Genomic DNA, 17,676 nt, shown 5'->3' on the forward strand with positions numbered 1-17,676 from the left:
TGCGGGGACGCTGTTGCCGTGCCCGGCGCCGTCGTGCCCCCGCCCCCCCTCTCTTCCGCGAGCGCGTGACGTCCGCCGTCCCCCCGCCGGAAGTCCGCCGAGGGCGCTGGGGGCGCTCTGTCCCGCGGCCGTCGGGCTCTGTGGTGGCCGGGCCGCCCGCGGGCTGCTGCCGCCGCGGCCGTGGTGCGCGGGGCCCGGGGCGGGGTCGCGGCCGCTGAGCGCCCGGGGGCGGGCCCGGGCCGGTGCCTCCCCGGCGGCAGGCGGCCGGCGGCGGCAGGCCTCGCGTCCTGGGCGCCCGCAGGCCCCATGGGTGCCGGCGCGGCGCGGTAGCGGCGATGGCGGAGGCGGGCGAGCAGTCGCTGCACCGGCTGGCCGGGACGGGCCCCGAGGCCGGCGGGCTGCTCCTGCGGGGGCGCAGCGCCGCGGCCGAGCAGCACGTCTTCAAGGCGCCGGCGCCGCGGGCCTCGCTGCTGGGCCTGGACGTGCTGGCGGCGCAGAAGCGGCGGGAGCGCGAGGAGGAGGCGGCGGCCGGCGGCGGCAAGCGGTCCCGGGTGTGCTCCTACAGGGACTGGGAGGAGGGCCGCGACGAGGCGGGCAGCCCCGAGGAGGACGAGGAGGAGGAGGAGGCGGAGGCCGGCCGCAGCAGCCGGAGCGCCCGCAAGGACAGGTGCGGTCCGCGGGGTGCCCGGCGCTCGCAGGGGCCCGAAGGCTCCGCGGCAGCCCGGTCCCTGCCGGGGCACTGGCCGCAAGCATCGGCTGCGTGCGGGAGCGTGGTGCCCGCGGGGCCGTGACCTCCCTGCGGCCGGGAGGGCCGGGGCCGTCGCCGGGGACCCGAGGAGGTCCCAGAAGAGCTCTCGGGCTGGTGCCGTCCCTGAGGCGTGGCGGCCAGGGATGTTTTTAGATGCTGTTAGGCCTGCAAGCACTAAACGCACTGTCCGCGTTGTTGTCTGCCTCCTGACGTTTGGGAGCGGCAGCCTCCTTAGAAGCGCTCGTGTCTGAAAACACCAACAGATGTGCTGGGCTGCCAGCAAAGGATGGAGAGAGCGTTCCTACCCACAAGCTTCTGCTATTGTGGAGACTAGGACACTGGAGTTACAGGAGATGAATTCAAGGCTAGCTATTCCTCAGCACTGTAAGCTTTCTTTCTGCTCTACCTTTCTAGGCATTATCGTTCTGTCCATGTAGAAACACCTTCCTACACAGGAGGTGTCAGCGAGGAGTTTTGGGAACGCAGTCGGCAGCGGGAAAGAGACCGCCGTGAGCATGGTGTCTTTGCGTCCTCCAAGGAGGAAAAGGAACGGAAGAAGGAGCGCAGCAGGGATCGGAACCACGATCGTAAACGAGACCGCGGTAACAGTTTGAGATGTTTGTGACTCTTTTTGCTTAGAGACGTGGGGCTTGTTCCTTAGCCTCTTTGTTGCCCTTGACTGGTGCTCAGGGTGTTTTCTAGGGTAGATTTGGGAAGTCTGTTTGTGCACGGGGCATCTGATCTTATTTTCCCTCTCCAGAGGAGCGGGACAGAAGTCGTCACAGCAGCAGGTCAGAGAGAGATGGCTCATTGGAACGGAGCAGCAGGAGGAGCGAACCAGAGAGTCCCAGGCATCGTCCTAAAGGTAGGAGTGGGACTTAGCAGAGTTCTCACGTAAAATCTAATGGGAAAGGGCGTGTTACTTTTTTGGGCTCTTGCTGTTTTTGTCAGGATGAACGTTAGTAAAAAATCCGGTATTTTTTAAGGCCTGCGGTTAGGACAGGCGTAAAACTCCTGGCTCTTCCTGGATGTAGGACCGGGAGTGATCTGCCAGTTGTGTGCGAAGACCTGGCTGATCCCTGCCCACTGAGTTTCGTTCTGGGTCTTTGAGATACAGATGTGTTCCTCTGGCAATTTTCCTTGGAGGCAGTGCATCAGCTCCTTCTCTTAGAGGGACAGCAGATGGGTGCCCCCTGTGCTCCTTGGTAGAAGGCGGAAAGTGGCTGCAGGTGCCTAAGGCCACAGTGTGAACACCGGTTGTCAATCATCGTCTCCTCTACTAGATGCAGCCACGCCGTCTCGCTCCAGCTGGGAGGAAGATGACAGTGGTTACAGCAGTTCCCGCCGCTCACAGTGGGAATCTCCCTCCCCCACACCTTCCTATCGAGACTCAGAGCGCAGCCACCGGGCATCATCCTTGCGGGACACGGATCGGAGAGACCGGGACAGGTATTGGCAGCTGGGGGTGTGGCTACGAGCCAGCGATCTGCAAGAAAGGGCAGGAGGGTGTGTGTAAGATTAGCACCGTGCTGTAGGCACTGATTCCTTCTTCATGCTGTTTTCACAGGTCTGTAAGAAGCAGGTACTCGGATAAGACGCCGTTGCCCACACCGTCGTACAAATATAACGAGTGGGCTGATGACCGGAGACACCTGGGGGCCACACCACGGCTGTCCAGAGGCAGAGGTGAGGAGTCTGCGGAGGACTGCCGAGGCTGGGCAGCGGTGGAGTCCTCTAACCCTGTGCAGCACAAGGACAGGTCTTGTGGGATTCCCTCCTACAGCGACAGCCTGGTGGGGCTGGTGGCCCGTGCTGACCAGCCCCTCTTCTGTAGGGCGGCGTGAGGACGGGGAGGAGGGCATCGCCTTCGAGACAGAGGAGGAACGGCAGCAGTGGGAGGACGACCAGCGGGTAGGAGCCTGGGGAGCTGGGCACCTGGTGAACGCCGGGCTACGGACCCGAGGCACCGGGAGAGCCGTGCCGCGGGGGGCGGCCGGGGACCGCCGCTGGCCTTGCGTCGGGGCCGCTGGCGGCGGGCGGGCTCCCCCCGGCGGCCAGACGGGGAGCGGCGGGGGGCCCGGCCCTGCCCGAGCAAGCAGCAGAGCTCAGCGCTGCACCTCCCCTCCCAGCAAGCTGACCGGGACTGGTACATGATGGACGAGGGCTACGACGAGTTTCACAACCCCTTGGCCTACTCCTCTGAGGAGTATGTGAAGAAGAGGGAGCAGCACTTGCACAAGCAGAAGCAGAAGCGCATCTCTGCACAGCGGCGGCAGATCAATGAGGTGGGGGCGAGATGCAGAGCTGGCTGCTCTCAGCGTGTGCGGGCTGCTCGTTTTGCTGCTTCTTAAGGGATCTGCTTGCTGATGGGATCGGCTGAGCCCTTGCCCTCAGAGTGAAAAGGGCAGTCTTTGTCCTGGCCCAGGCTGAATGAGCTCACAGGGAAACTTGTTATATTCCCTTGGAAAGTGCAGCCATGCATCTCCTGCATGGGGCAGAATTCAGTTAGCGACCGCAGTTGGTCACAGCGTCCTGGGCTGCTGGAACGCAGAGGGCTGTGCTCTTGCTATACAGAGGCATGAACCATGTTATTGGGGCTGTCCAATGTTGCTCCAGACACTCAGGGCTGCTGATCGCAGCATAAGAGTAGGGTTGTCTCCAGGCTTCTGGCCTTCAGTGTGTAGCTGGGGTGTTGTGGACGGTTTGCCCTCTGTTTTCTTGGAGACCATTCTGTTAACCACGTACTTTGTATCGCCAGTCTGTGTTCCTGTATCCTGCTGCTTCTAGTTAGTGTTTTTTTTTTCAAGTGCTTGTTTTTGGGTTCCTTAGGCTAGAACCTTCAGTGTTACTTGTTATACACGTTCCAGGCTTACTTAGTTTCGTCTGTGGGGCTCTAGACTCTTTTTGCCTTTTGGGGGAAGGAAAACTAGCAGATGCAGCCCTAGATCATTTCAGTACTTGAAACCATGTGGCATAACCGTGGTGTGTATTGAGAATCAGTTACAGATTTGCCTTCAGTGGTTTCCTGCTTTTAGCTTCCACTTTTATGAATAACTTAGGCCATGATGACTTGGTCACAGTCCTGTAGTGCTTCGCAGCAAGCTGTGTTGCTTTATTTATTGCCTTGCAGTTGCTTTGAGTTGTATATACTGTGGGGTAGGTGTAAGGAGTCTCTTGATTGTTCTTGAGTTTTAGGTGATGGAAAGTAGTAGTTAAAATCCTTTGATATGTCGTTTCCTGCAGGATAACGAGCGGTGGGAGACAAACCGCATGTTGACCAGTGGTGTAGTTCATCGGATTGAAGTGGATGAAGATTTTGAAGAGGATAATTCAGCCAAAGTGCATCTGCTGGTGCATAACCTGGTGCCTCCATTCCTAGATGGGAGGATAGTCTTCACCAAGCAGGTAGGGGCTGTGGCTGAAGGTTGTAACGGCAGGGAGCCTCACAGGTGTGAGCTTTCTGTATTGAAGCAATGCCTTTTTCCTCTAGCCAGAGCCGGTCATCCCTGTCAAAGATGCCACTTCTGATTTGGCCATCATAGCTCGGAAAGGCAGCCAGTTGGTGCGCAAGCATAGGGAGCAAAAGGAGCGTAAGAGGGTATGCTATGACCTTTTGTCCTACTGCCCCGCTGTTCGTGTAATGTAGGGCTTTGCAGCCTTTGTTTGGACTGTGTGGAATACAGGCCTCGGTGGCACTGATAAGATGTTCACTGTGTTTTTGTGACCTGGGGTGTCCTGGTAGCCCAGTTTGTTGCATTGTCTCGTAAGCCGCTGTAGTGATGTGATTTCCTCAGGCACTGCCCGGGACGTCAGTTGTTGTGCACTTGTGCAGAGAAGTTTGATCCAAAGGAGATTTGGATCACGAAAGAGGAGAGCAGGTGAAAGAATACAGGGTAGCTCAGATGGACAACAGTTAGTGTGGGTGGCAGCAGGGTAGATCTTGTCTCAGCAGAAGAGTTTTGAGGAGGAGCATGCAGTAAGGTAGTGTATTAGTCTTTGTGGGTGTGTGCCTAATAGACTTTCTATAAAGCTTATGTGATAGTGGTGGGGAAAGCACAGGTACATTGTAAACTGAGACTGAGCTGGATTTGAGGTAGGCGTACTATGAGTGGAATGAAGGTGGAAGCTGACCTCCTGATACAAGAGGTGAAAGAAAACCAGAAAGGTGGGAGTACCTGAAGGTACCTGTTGAGAGCAGGAAGATTAACTCTGGTTCAGATTTGTGCAGATCTAAGTGCAAATTTAATGGAACTGTCAGCAGCTGGAACCATTTTCTTAGGAGGCTGTTGGTCATGCTGTGTCTGTATCCAGACCAGTGTCTAAAAGGTCTGTCACAGTTCAGCTGGAAGAGGGAGACTTGCTGTAGGAGTGGGATGTGTGTTCTCTCTCGTAGCACTAAGGAAATGTGAAGCTAACATGCTTTTCTAGCCTTACGAGTAGGAGTGCAGAAGAATGATTTTTTCAGTCCCAACTGTGGCACTTACACTGCTCTCTGCCTTCCCAGGCTCAGCATAAACACTGGGAGCTGGCAGGCACAAAACTGGGAGACATTATGGGAATCAAGAAAGAGGAGGAGAAGGATGAGATGGTGACAGAAGATGGCAAAGTGGATTACAAGTAATCCTTCCTTTGAATTGCTCATGTTTAGCTGGTGATGGGGCCGTAGGCATAGCAAAGTGTGCGGAGAGACAGCTTTAAGGCTTTTGGTGTTTCCTTAGGACTGAGCAGAAGTTCGCTGAACACATGAAAGAAAAAAGTGAAGCAAGGAGTGAGTTTGCCAAGAAGAAATCAATCCTGGAGCAGAGACAATATCTGCCCATCTTTGCTGTACAGCAGGAGCTGCTCTCCATCCTCAGGTACAGTTGTTAGGCAGCTGGTCGTAGTGCAGCCCTGTGGCATTGGCTTACATCTCAGGAACACAAGTGAGAATTTTTCCTTGATATAGGGCCTGTTTGCAGTTGTACCCTCAGAAAACAAAACCCATTGCTTTGTCTGGTTGATGGCAGTTCTCCTGCTAAAGCAGGACAACTCTTGGGTGGCCAAGCAGAGCTGTGAATGAAAAAGTCTTTCTTTGTGGTGTACGAAGAAATGTTCTTTCCCTTTCTTCAGGGACAACAGCATTGTGATTGTGGTAGGGGAGACGGGTAGTGGGAAGACAACTCAGCTGACGCAGTACCTCCATGAGGATGGCTACACAGACTACGGCATGATTGGCTGCACCCAGCCCCGCAGAGTGGCAGCCATGTCCGTTGCCAAGCGGGTCAGCGAAGAGATGGGAGTGCGTCTGGGAGAGGAGGTGAGTCTGGCAGCATGTGCGAGGGTGCAGCCTGTTGACAGTGAGTGCGCAGGGCTGGTGAAGACTTGCTGATATCTCTGCCCTCCCAGGTGGGCTATGCCATCCGCTTTGAGGACTGCACGTCAGAGAACACGATAATCAAATACATGACAGATGGGATCCTCCTTCGTGAGTCACTGCGAGAGGCTGACCTGGACAACTACAGTGCTATCATCATGGATGAGGCACATGAGCGCTCACTCAACACTGATGTGCTCTTTGGCCTGTTACGGGAGGTGTGTGCGAGTTGGGCTACAGGAAGATTCTAAAACAGTCGCATAGGGCGTGTGAACTGGTCTTTGGGCAGAATATTGGCAGAGGCAGTGCTTCTGTCCCAGGCCTGGGAAAGGGAAATGAAGAGAGGCTCCCATATCTCTGACTGCACTTGCTGCTCAAACGTCCTGATCCTTGGTTCTGAGGGTTTAAATCTCCCTTAGTGTGTTGCCAGAGGCTTGCTGGCTAACTAAGAAGCTCTAGATACAGGGATGCTTGCAGGTATAAGGCTTTCTTGGCTGGTGTCAGACCGTCTTTTTAACTGGACGGATTGTATAGCATATGCCTTCCCTGGCATTAGTGGTAAGTGCCTCTAGAGTACGGTGAAAGCTCCATCCTGTCCTGTTGTCTCAGCAGTGATGGAAGTAGCCTGGAGGTATCCACAAATGCCACTCTTCTATTGTTCCTTTCATATATTTTCTAGGTGGTAGCACGACGCTCGGATCTGAAGCTTGTTGTCACCTCTGCCACCATGGATGCAGATAAGTTTGCCTCCTTCTTCGGGAACGTTCCCATTTTCCATATTCCTGGGCGCACTTTTCCTGTTGATATTCTTTTCAGCAAGGTAAGGTCAATGTGAGAGAGTTTGTGGTGTGAGGGGGGTGTGGTGACTTGTGTGTACCTCACTGCAGTGGACAGAGAGGAAAGCAGAGGGGTACCCATGCCGTGATGCAGCCTTACACACAGGATGGGGCAGGTGAGATTATTGGTGTCTGTAATTTGGGATGTGTCTTTCAGACCCCACAAGAGGATTATGTGGAGGCTGCTGTGAAACAAGCCCTGCAGGTCCATTTGTCTGGTGCTCCTGGCGACATCCTTGTCTTCATGCCTGGCCAGGAGGACATTGAGGTGAGCTGGATGGAAGGGCAGGCACTGTCCCACCCCTTTATTGTTTCAATCTTACGTTAATACTCCTCTTTGTGTCTAGGTAACCTCAGAGCAAATTGTGGAGCACCTTGAGGAACTGGAGAAGGCGCCTGCTCTTGCTGTACTGCCTATCTATTCTCAGCTGCCATCTGACTTACAGGCCAAGATCTTCCAGAAGGTGCTGATGCGTACTCTCTGATGGGACTGGGCAGATGGGAGATTAGTGCAGGGAAGACTCTAGTTGGCATGAGAGAGAGGTGCAGAGATGCCTTTTGTATTGCACGTGGAGGGTGAGGGAAAGCATGTGCCCCCTTTGACTTCCCAAGAGTCACTCCTGTCCTGGGTTCTGTATTGCTGCTCTGCACTCTTCCTCAGTGGTGTAGAAGCCATTGCCCAACAAATTGACTGATGTGTGGTATACTTGCAGGCTCCAGATGGGGTCAGGAAGTGCATTGTTGCTACTAACATTGCAGAGACTTCACTGACAGTGGATGGCATCATGTTTGTGATTGATTCTGGCTACTGCAAGTTGAAGGTAAGCAAAGGTTTCCTGGACTGTTTATGTCTGTCATCTCTGGGGTTGGGTTGATGGAGTTCTTTGCCAGTGACCCAGCCTTCCTCTTGCTTCAGTCTGTTTTTCTGGTGCCCTGCAGGTTTTCAATCCCCGTATAGGCATGGATGCGCTGCAGATCTATCCCATCAGTCAAGCCAATGCCAATCAGAGGGCGGGCCGAGCTGGCAGAACGGGCCCAGGTCACTGCTTCAGGTAGGCACATCACTGGTGTTCCTATTCCTGCCATACCACAGCTTGGCATCTGGCTACGTGTGTGTGTGTATATATGTATATAGATATATATAGATATATTTTTTTTTCTTCACTGGAGAACTGTTCATTGCCTTGAACGTGTTGTGGAGATGAGGGCTGTGGGAAGGCCTTGAGGCTGTCTGTTTTGGACCTAGTATCTCTGCAGAGGAAAGGGTATTCTCTGGTTTCTTACCTTGCCAATCTTTACTTGTGGCTGTTCTGCCATTGCTGAACCAGCTGCTTTGATGTTCTCAAGACAATAGCCAAGCTAAAGGCAGCTATCTCAAGGCTTTGCTTTAAGACTGCTCTGGAACAAGACTGTACATGAGGGGGGTGTACCTCGTGCTGCAGTCCAGGCACTTGTGTGCTGGGGAGGCTGCACTGTGGCCTTGGGAGAGGTTCTTCCTTGGGGCTCTGCTCCTTGGCCTGGCTGAGTGCAGAGCTGCTGCCGTGTGCAGGGCCTGGCTGGGTTGGGAACTGCTGGTCATTCGCAGAGGAATGCAGTGGCCTGAAGGGGAGGGGCATGCTCTTGGCATCTGCTCCCCAGGCTCTACACCCAGAGCGCCTACAAGAATGAGCTGCTAACAACCACAGTGCCCGAGATCCAGCGTACCAACCTTGCCAATGTAGTGCTTTTGCTCAAGTCCCTGGGTGTACAGGACCTACTGCAGTTCCACTTCATGGATCCACCACCTGAGGACAACATGCTGAACTCCATGTACCAGCTGTGGATCCTGGGAGCCCTGGATAACACAGGTACTGGCCGCTGGGGCAGGCTGCCAGCCAACGGGACTTTGAGGACCTGTCCAGTTGCTCTATGGATCCTTATGGTATTCCTCCAGGTGGTCTGACTTCAACAGGACGTCTCATGGTGGAGTTCCCACTGGATCCTGCACTCTCCAAAATGCTCATTGTTTCCTGTGACATGGGCTGCAGCTCTGAGATCTTGCTCATTGTTTCCATGTTGTCTGTGCCTGCCATCTTCTATCGGCCTAAGGTACCTGTTTGCTCTTCCAGCAGCTTAGGGCCTTTACCTGCCCTCTGACTAACCTGTGTTCTTTGCTTACTCTTCAGGGTCGAGAGGAAGAGAGTGACCAAGTGCGGGAGAAATTTGCTGTCCCAGAGAGTGATCACTTGACTTACCTGAATGTTTATCTGCAGTGGAAAAACAACAACTACTCTACACTGTGGTGCAACCAGCACTTCATTCATGCCAAGGCCATGCGGAAGGTGGGGCTGTGGCAATGAGGTTGGGGGAGGGAGCCTTACATAAGGGAGGGATCTGACTGCTGCACGTCTTTGCAGGTGCGGGAGGTGCGTGCCCAGCTCAAGGACATTATGGTGCAGCAGCGGATGAGCCTAGCATCCTGTGGTACTGACTGGGATGTTGTCAGGAAGTGCATCTGTGCTGCGTATTTCCATCAAGCTGCAAAGCTGAAGGTGAGGGGTCTGTACCTGTCTGGGGGATGAGAGGCCCCTGCTGGGAACTGATGTACTAACCACACTTCTCTGTGCAGGGCATTGGGGAGTATGTGAACATCCGCACAGGCATGCCCTGTCACCTGCATCCCACGAGCTCTCTGTTTGGCATGGGCTACACACCAGACTACATTGTGTATCACGAGCTGGTCATGACCACCAAGGTAAACTAGAGCTGAGGGCTAGCAGGAAGGGTAAAGAGTGCTTTGAGGGAGGTGGGAGGACTTTGCTGTGATAGTAGGATCTATTGGAGGGTGTAGTTCTCAGCCTTTCTCGTCCCTACTGACTGGACATGTCTCTGTCATCTGTAGGGCCCTGTTTTTCTCTTTTGTGATACATTTTCCTGGCATATGTGGGACATCTTTGTAGTCTCACCAAGTCCTGCCCATAGCAGCTTCTCAGGGCCCATAGCAGCTTCTGAGGCCTGGAGGAATTGTCTGGAAGGTGTATAGTCCTAGCTTCGGAACTGCCATCAGCAAGTGGAGGAGGGTGGGAGCTGCCATGGCTCTGGCAATGGCGTCCAGACGCTGGGTGTCATCCTGCTACCCTGGTCTTTCCTTCTTTCACTGCAGGAATACATGCAGTGTGTCACTGCTGTGGATGGAGAGTGGCTGGCAGAGCTGGGACCCATGTTCTACAGTATCAAACATGCTGGCAAGTCGCGCCAGGTGAGTCTCCTGCTCAGACCCAGCTGGCAGACAGACAGCAGGCTACTACACTGGAAAGGAGTGTTGCCTGAGTGGGGTTCCTGCTGCACACAGCCCCGCTGCATGCCTGTTCTTGGGTGGGGGTCTGTTTGTTGTTGTTGTTGTTGTTTTTTTATTTGGAGGGATCAGACTTGCGGGCCTGCAGAGAGTCCTGCCAGTCCCTGATCTGCTGCTGCTTTGCCCCAGGAAAACCGCCGACGTGCCAAGGAGGAAGTGTCTGCCATGGAGGAAGAGATGGCTCTGGCTGAGGAGCAGTTGCGTGCCCGCCGGGAGGAGCAGGAGCGCCGTAACCCACTGGGCAGCGCAAGGTGGGTGCTGGCACTAACTGGCCATCAGTTGCATGCTTAAGAGCAGTAGTGAGCTGCATGGAGGATTCCAACTTCTTCACAGGTGCTCCTGGTGCAGGGAAAGGTTGTATTCTCCACTAATCACTCTTGTCCTTTACTGGCAGATCTACTAAAATCTACACTCCTGGGCGGAAGGAGCAGGGGGAGCCCCTGACACCACGACGCACCCCAGCCCGCTTTGGCCTCTGAGAAGGGAATGCCCATTGCTACGAGGCTTAAAGATTTCCAAGAGCAGCTGAGTCCTAGGAGTGCTCAGCTTCTCTGACTGCTGTGAGGCTTGCTACAGCTTGTAGGCCTGGAAGGTTTTGGTGCTTGGCACTACTTTTGCTACAGAACAGAAAGAATTTTATTTGTTTAAAGGTTGTCAGTCTTTAACCTTTTTTTTTTTTTTTTTTGTGTCACTTCTCGTCCTGGAGCTGAGTTCTGGGTAGAGGCAGCCCTGCGGAGTTGTGCATGGCTCGTGCAGTCAAGTTGCTGCCCTGTACAGCCTGGGACAAGGCACAGAATTACACTGGCTTAGAGGGCAAAGACAGCATGTGCTTGGCCAAGACCTGGCCTGGAATACTGCAAAGGCAATTTGTCCGTGACCTGTGCTCTGGGCAAGTAACTGGTGCCCAGCTGTCCCAGTACACAAGGGAGGGTCAGCTCAGCACTGTTCTGGGCCAGGCTGTGTCAGGAATTTTGCTCACCTTCATCTGCTCACCCTTGTGGTGCTGCTCATGTGTTCTGACCCTGAGGTACTTGTTTTCTACCTGCAAGGTGCTCAGTGTGTCCTGAAGATGCCTGGAAGAAAGAAAGGCGGGGGAGATGAGGTGAGGCAGTAGTTGTTCATTTGTCCTATAAACCCCTGTGGGCAGCATTAACTGCTCAGACCCAGTCCCTGTGTTCATCACTTACTCCTTGTTGCCTGTCAGCTCTGCAACGTGGTTGATTTGCTGCTGGGTCTTCTGCCCTCGTTTCTCACTTGACTGCCTGAAAATGAGGTGTAAGCTGAGTGAGTTGGTGTGAGGAGAAGGCAGGTACCTGCCCCTCTCTACTTGGCTAGGGCTTCTTACTCACATCTGCTCTTTCGCATACTGGCTGATGTTGACCAGCACCAGCTCCCTCTCCTGGTGCGGCCTGCTGCTGTTCGACCATCCCAGGGTGTGGGAAGTGTGCAGGGTTACTACCTGAAAAAAACAATACCCTGTGCTGTGGGTGACCCCACATGACTGCTTTCCTCAGCCTGTATGTGCCTAGGGCAGAAGGAAGGTGCAGGAACAAGGCTGTGCTGGGGCAGCAGCCTTCAGGACTGAGCCACAGGTCTGGAGTAGTTGCCTGTGTTTTGGGAGAGCTGTCTGGATCAGAGAAAAAACATTGCTCCAGCACTACTGGCTACAAACTGTCGTGAGGTGTTAGTTTCATGCTGAGGGCTTATTTCTAGCAACCGAACAAAGACGGCTACTTAAGAACGTGATGTTCAGCCCTGCTGCTGCTTACAGAGCCACAGCCTCCTCCCGTGTTGGCCTGGGCTCTGCAGTGAGCCGTCCCCTGGCATGTCCTCTCCACCTCTGCCGTGCCTGTGGGCCAGGGTTTATCCTCTGGTGTCAGGGGCTCAGCCTGCACTCCTCCTGTCCTTGAGCTGTGGTGCTGCATGTTCCTGTCCTGCACCTGCTCCATGGCCTTGCTGAGCTCTTCCTTGAGGAAAGCCAGCTCCACCTTGCAAACAACCAGCTCCTCTTCCCGCAGAGCCAGAGCTTGCTGACTGTCCTGGTGCAACTGCTGCCAGCGCTGGGCTTGGCTGCTCAGCTCCTGCAGCCTCTGCTGGAGGGAGTGGGCCTGTGGGAGGCACAGGGGGGCCGTGAGAGACATGCAGGATGAGCGCAGATGCCAGGTGGAAGGCTTAGGGCATGCTTACCTTCTGCTTGCTCTGCTCCTGGGCCTCCTGAAGGTTCCTCAGTTCCAAGTGGAGCTGCTGCATCTGTTCCTTATAGGCTGCAATCTTTTCCTCCTGCTTGGCTTTCTTTTGCTGGGCTTGGGCCAGCTCTGCCTGTAGGGTTGCCACATCCTGTACCTGCAGGTGAAGTGGTGGGGCTGGGAGTGTGGCTGGCCAAGCTTGGGCTGCTCCCCAGGGCTAGTCCTGCTCAGGAGCAGGAAAGTACTCTCTGCAGCTCTGTCCCTTTGCAGCTCAGGCACTGCGGGCTGCGTGGTGGCTGGCTGTGTCCTGGGGCTGTGCTTTTTGTGCCCTTACCTGTTGCAGCAGCTCTGCCTCGTGCTTTCTGCTGGAGGCCACTACCTGCTGCAGGTCTTGGATGGTCTCCTTGGCCTCGCTAAGCTGCTGCAGGCTTCGCTGCTCCCGGGCCCGGGTGGCTCCCAGCTCTTCCTGCAGCTGAGCCAGGCTGTGCTCCAGGCCCTGGCTCCGATCCTCCCGCACCCTCAGCTGCAGTGAAGGCACAGCGTTAGTGGGTGCTGTGTGCTGTGCCTTCCCTCCCCCTGCTGACCCCAGCTCCCTGCTGCACAGGCTTCGTTGCAGGGCTCTCTTCTCTTTCTAGAAGGCTGCTTGTCCAGTCCTTTGCCTGAAGCAGCTCTTGGTGGAGCTTTTCTTTCCCCTCCAGCTGACAGCATAGCTCTTCCTCCAGTTCCCACAGCACGGTAGCTTGTGTCTGGCACTGGACATGTACCGGGCTGTCTGTGGGGCCAGGCTGATCCAGGGACACTTGCAGGTTTTGCCTGCTGCCTACCTGCTCCCTTAGGGCGTGGAGCTGCTCCTGGCTCTTCTGCAATTTCTCTTTGGCACGGGCCGTGGCATGCATGTGTTGCGTTGCCTGCTCAAGGGTCGCCTGCTGTTTCCACTGCCACTGGCTCAGCTCTGTCTGAAGCCATGCTGCCAGTGCCCTGCAGGCAAGGGCACAGCCCCAGCTGTGGCAGCCCCAGGGCCCCCTCCCTCCAAGGAAAGGGCAGGGGCAGGGCTGTGGCTGTGCCGGGGGCAGCCAGCCGCGAGACCTGCGTACCTGCTGTGTGCCAGCTCTGCCTCACGGCTGGCTGCTTGCTCCTGCAGTGCCCGCAGCTCCTCCTCTGCCCTGCGGCCGGCCTCGTGCTGCGTGCCCTTCCCCGGGCTTGGGCACGACTGCTCCTCCGCACGCTGCTGCTGACTCCAGGCTGGTGGCTGCTGTGCTGCTGCCTGGGCTGCTCGGGACAGGGGGAACAGACTCTGGGAAGCTCAGGGAGGGGGGCAGGGGTGGCAATGTCAGCCGGCCCCCCTCCCTGAGCTTCCAGGCACAGCCCTGCAGTGTGGTTTTGGGATGTTTGCTCTCCACAGGGTTCCTGTGCCCCCCTGGGCTGCTTCCCCCCCAGCTTGAAGACTCGTGTATTATGGGCGCTGCTTCTTCACCTTTCCCGAGTTGCCCTGTAACCCTGCAACCAGTGATGTTCCATTGCACAGGGAGCCTGTGGTGCCCACGGGCTCTCAGCCTTTCCCTGCCATTGTCCCAGGATGGACTAAGTGCCGCTGCGGACGTGCAGGTACTGCTGGGGAGGCATGCACTGCCTGCTGCCTCCTGTCTTCCTGCTGTGCTGCCTCATCCTCTAGCGGCACATATGCTGACCCTTTTGGGTACCTGGTGCCTCCTTGCTGCTGCTCTCTGCCACCAGTGGCAAGCCCTGGGCTGCCCGATAATTAGCCAGAGCAGGCACCCCTGGGGTGCAGGCCACAGGCTGCAGCCCTCACATGTCCCAGCCCCGGGTGTCCCTCTCCTCACCCACCCCACCTTCCTTGGCAGTGCTCTGCTCAGCCTGCAGCGTGTCCTGTGCCCGGCACCGGGGCATCTCAGCTGTCCTCTTCTGCCTGCGGTGCTTTGCCTCTGCCTCCACCACCACCTGCACGAGCAGCACGGCCAGCTGCTGCCTGCCAGCTCCCAGCCAGCCCCAGGTGCTGGTGCTGCGGGTGCTGGGCCCCCAGCACAGACCTGCTCGAGCAGCTCCACGTGCTCTTTTGGAAGTCCATGGCTGGTGTCAGCATTGTCACGGCAGCCTGCATAGGTGACCTCTGTCTGCACGGCCTCATCCTTCTGGCCCTGCGGAGAGGTGCAGCACTGGGGTGCGGGCACCTGGCCGGGTGTGGGACTGCCCCAGGCCGCCTGTGCTCTGGCTGTAGAGGGGCTGGGGCTGGGGCTGGAGAGGCAGTTGGTTTGGGGCAGCCTGGGGGCAATGGGCTCCTGGGGAGCGCCTTTGGCGCAGGGACGTGGCTGGACCCAGGAGTGAGGCAGGATGGCTGCAGGCTCCTGGCCCTCGGGTCACTCATGCAGCCCCCTGGTGCCCTTCCTGCTGCGGTGGTGTCTGATGGACACCCAGTGGCCCCAGGGAAGGCATCCCTGTAGTCCCTGACCTGTAGCGGGGTGTGGGCCTGTGAGGAGGGCAGTGAGTCCAGCTCCATGCCTCAGGCTGTGGGCTGCAAGGTGCCACTAACTCCGGGATGGCTGGAGCCACCAATACAAGGATGTCAGTGGGACCACTGTAGAGTGCAGGCCCCCAGCTCTGCTCAGCTGGGTGCACGGGGTTGCAGCAGCTATGCCTACCTTGTTTTGGGGCTGGGTGGGCTGATCGCTGCCTGTTTGCACAAGCAAGGCTGTCGGGCAGGGATGGTGTCTCAGCTGGGTGGAGCTGGCTGCAGGGAACATGTGGCCAAGGGCAGGGGACTTGTACAGCCTGGCCCATGGCTCCTGCACCCGGTGGTGGTACCTTGCCTATCACCTCCTGGTAGTGCTGCATCAGAAAGACCAAATCCTGGTGTTTCTGCTCCACCACGCACTCTTGCTGCTGTAGCTGGACCAGCCGCTTGCAGTTCCTGCCCCTGCAGATGTCCAGGTCCAGCTGCAGCGCCTGTAAGGAGGCCAGCACGTGTGCTGGCTCCAGCTCCTGCTGCTCTGTGGCCTGGCATGCCTGGGGCTCTCTTTGCTGGGGCTCTGGCACCTCTGCTTCCCTCTGGCCCTAGGACACAGCACAAGCAGCAGCTGTCTGTCTCACTGCTGTGGCTGGTACCCAGTAGCCAGCCCTTTCTGCAGCTCCTGCCAGGCACTGGGTTTGAATGACTGTACGGGCAGCCCAGGTTTTGGTCAGAGAGCAGCAAGGGACTGTATTAACGACTGGTGGGTGCAGACCTCCCCCCCCCACCCCCCAGCGACAACAACCTGTGTGTGTTCAGGCAGCACCCAATGGGCTCTCAAACACCTGAGCATCCTACAATCGCTGCAGTGATGCCGGTGTGACCTGTGGCTGCTGTGGGAAATGGAGGCACCAGGACCGGAGCAGCTGCAGCAGGCCTGGATGCCTGCCCCAAGCCCTTGTGCTGTCCCCAGCCCCTGTGGATGTGCTCTCTGCTGGCAGGGGCAAGGGCTGGCCAGGGCCTCCTGCACTGCCCAGCCACCAGCCTGCGCTGTGCACCTCGTGCCTTGGGTGGGCGCGGGGCCCTGCACCACTCACCTGGGACTGGCAGCTCTCCATCTCCTGCTGACACTGCTGCGTGGAGCTGCTCAGCTCTGCCATCGCCGCCTCTGCTCCTGGCAGCCCTCCCCAGGGCTGCTCAGGCTGTCCCAGGGGTGCAGGAACCTCCCTGAATGTGCCATGTTTTGGTCACTCTCACTGCTGGAGGGCCAGAACACCAGGCGGGCCTTTCCCCTTGGCTCTGAACAACCCATGGCCCCAGGGAGGGGCAGCCAAGGACACCACCCAGCCCTGCCTGTGCAGCCCCACCATCACTGCCTGGCATTGGCGCTCCCCATCTCAGGAGCGCCTGGTGCCAGGGGGAGATGCTGAGCAGGGGGCTCCTGTGAAGGCACGGCACTGCTGACAGGTTGGAGCCACGCGAGGGCCCCCGGCCCCCCTCTGGCAGCAGCAGGCCCCTCTCCGGGGAGCAGGGCCCCCCCCAGTGCCCCCAGCCCTCACCGCAGGCTTTGCGTGCCACACTCCCCCTCAGCCGTGCTCCATCCCTGGCACGTCATGACGCTCTGCCCTGGTGCAGCCCAGCCCTGGCCAATTCTTGGGACAATGCCCGGAACCAGAACCTGGTGACCCCGGACTCTGCTCAGGTATCCACCAGGGAACGCCTCCTGGTGCTCGTGTGCTCAGTACTGCTGCATGTGCTGGGCCTTGCAGCACCCTTGTGCTGTCCTCACCAGCCTCATGTTGTCCTTGCGCCCTCTTGTCTCTGTGCCACCGTCGTGCCATGCTCCAGACCCATTGTTGGCCCCAGGGAACGTTGCAGCCCGTGGCCAGAGGGCCAGCAGCAGCGCCGTGCTCGGTGCTGTGCCCCTGGGGCAGCCGTCCCCGGCCTGCCGGGCCTGCCTGCGACTCCCTGAGCTGCCCCGCGGAGCTGTGTCCAGCTGCTGGAGGAGGTATCGACCGAGGCTGCTGCTCTGTGTTTCTCACAGTCCAGAAGAGTAAAAATAACAGGAACAAGTTGTCGGAAATGAAATTTCAATTTTTCCACGCCCTTCCCTGTCCGTGCGGCTTCCCGGCACAGATCAATAGTGTTTAGACAGCCAAGGAGATTTTTTTTTCCCCTCTCAAAGCACCAGATCAATAGTTGGAAAAAAACCCACCACCGAGCCCTCTGCCTGCGTGTGCTGTGGTAACTGAACACAGCGGGCCCTGGGCAGCCCTGGCAGTACGGTGGCCACAGCTGGGGGCAGGTGGCTGCGGTGGGGGCCCCTCTGCTCTGCACGGCACGAACCGTCTGGGGCCGGCGAGCCCACCGCAGCAGCATGCCACAGTGGGGACCCAGCCCATGGGCCCCGAGGGAGGCTGAGCACACCCCAGTGCCTGCTCGGGGCTTGGGACAAGCACTGCTCCTGTGGGTGGGAAGAAGTCCTGGGCGTGGAACTGGGCCTGGCTTCGAGCCCAGCCGCTGCTGGGGGAGCCGACAGTGATCCAAATCCACGGGCACGCGTTTAATGCCAGCCTGCTGGGGAGAGGTGGGCGGCTGTCACCGGGGGGGGGGGGGACAGATGCTGGCAGCAGGAGTCGGTGTCGGCTCTGGGCGCGCAGCGACCTCTGGCCAGTTTCCTGGGCGCAGGAGACCTGTCCCAAACGGTGTGCCCACAGGTCTCCCTGTGGCAGTGGGATGCATGGGTATTAATTCA

At 57.4% G+C, this 17,676-nt stretch overlaps 1 protein-coding gene across 3 annotated transcripts; it reads left to right on the forward strand.

The window, feature by feature from the left end:
* The first annotated feature begins 163 nt into the window (after window positions 1-163).
* On the forward strand, window positions 164-17,676 carry DHX38 (DEAH-box helicase 38). 3 transcript variants are annotated; one of them, XM_080552428.1, is made up of 26 exons: window positions 164-667; window positions 1,163-1,350; window positions 1,509-1,613; window positions 2,032-2,197; window positions 2,316-2,434; window positions 2,532-2,659; window positions 2,878-3,033; window positions 3,992-4,153; window positions 4,239-4,346; window positions 5,253-5,365; window positions 5,467-5,604; window positions 5,858-6,044; window positions 6,134-6,319; window positions 6,781-6,921; window positions 7,095-7,205; window positions 7,285-7,401; window positions 7,651-7,758; window positions 7,877-7,989; window positions 8,576-8,784; window positions 8,871-9,025; window positions 9,103-9,258; window positions 9,334-9,468; window positions 9,546-9,671; window positions 10,080-10,175; window positions 10,401-10,522; window positions 13,860-17,676. In XM_080552428.1, exons 1-26 carry the CDS (start codon window positions 336-338, stop codon window positions 13,897-13,899), a joined length of 3,717 nt encoding a protein of 1,238 aa, XP_080408554.1. In that variant the 5' UTR covers window positions 164-335; the 3' UTR covers window positions 13,900-17,676. The 3 variants fall into 3 exon arrangements, with proteins under 3 accessions (XP_080408554.1, XP_080408553.1, XP_080408555.1); XM_080552427.1 differs by lacking the exon at window positions 13,860-17,676 and adding an exon at window positions 10,666-10,920 and having other exon boundaries at window positions 165-667; XM_080552429.1 differs by lacking the exon at window positions 13,860-17,676 and adding an exon at window positions 10,666-10,920 and having other exon boundaries at window positions 166-667; window positions 2,583-2,659.

The sequence above is a fragment of the Anser brachyrhynchus genome, assembly GCF_964034855.1.
Source record: "Anser brachyrhynchus genome assembly, chromosome: 12".
NCBI lineage: Eukaryota > Metazoa > Chordata > Aves > Anseriformes > Anatidae > Anser > Anser brachyrhynchus.

What these genes read in the sequence shown, in the direction of transcription:
- DHX38 (XM_080552427.1), top strand. Translation starts at nt 336, where the DNA reads ATGGCGGAGGCGGGCGAGCAGTCGCTGCACCGGCTGGCCGGGACGGGC. An exon ending in AGCGGCGGCAGATCAATGAG is followed by an intron (nt 3,034 to 3,991) that starts GTGGGGGCGAGA and finishes CGTTTCCTGCAG; the next exon opens with GATAACGAGCGGTGGGAGAC. An exon ending in TTGATATTCTTTTCAGCAAG is followed by an intron (nt 6,922 to 7,094) that starts GTAAGGTCAATG and finishes TGTGTCTTTCAG; the next exon opens with ACCCCACAAGAGGATTATGT.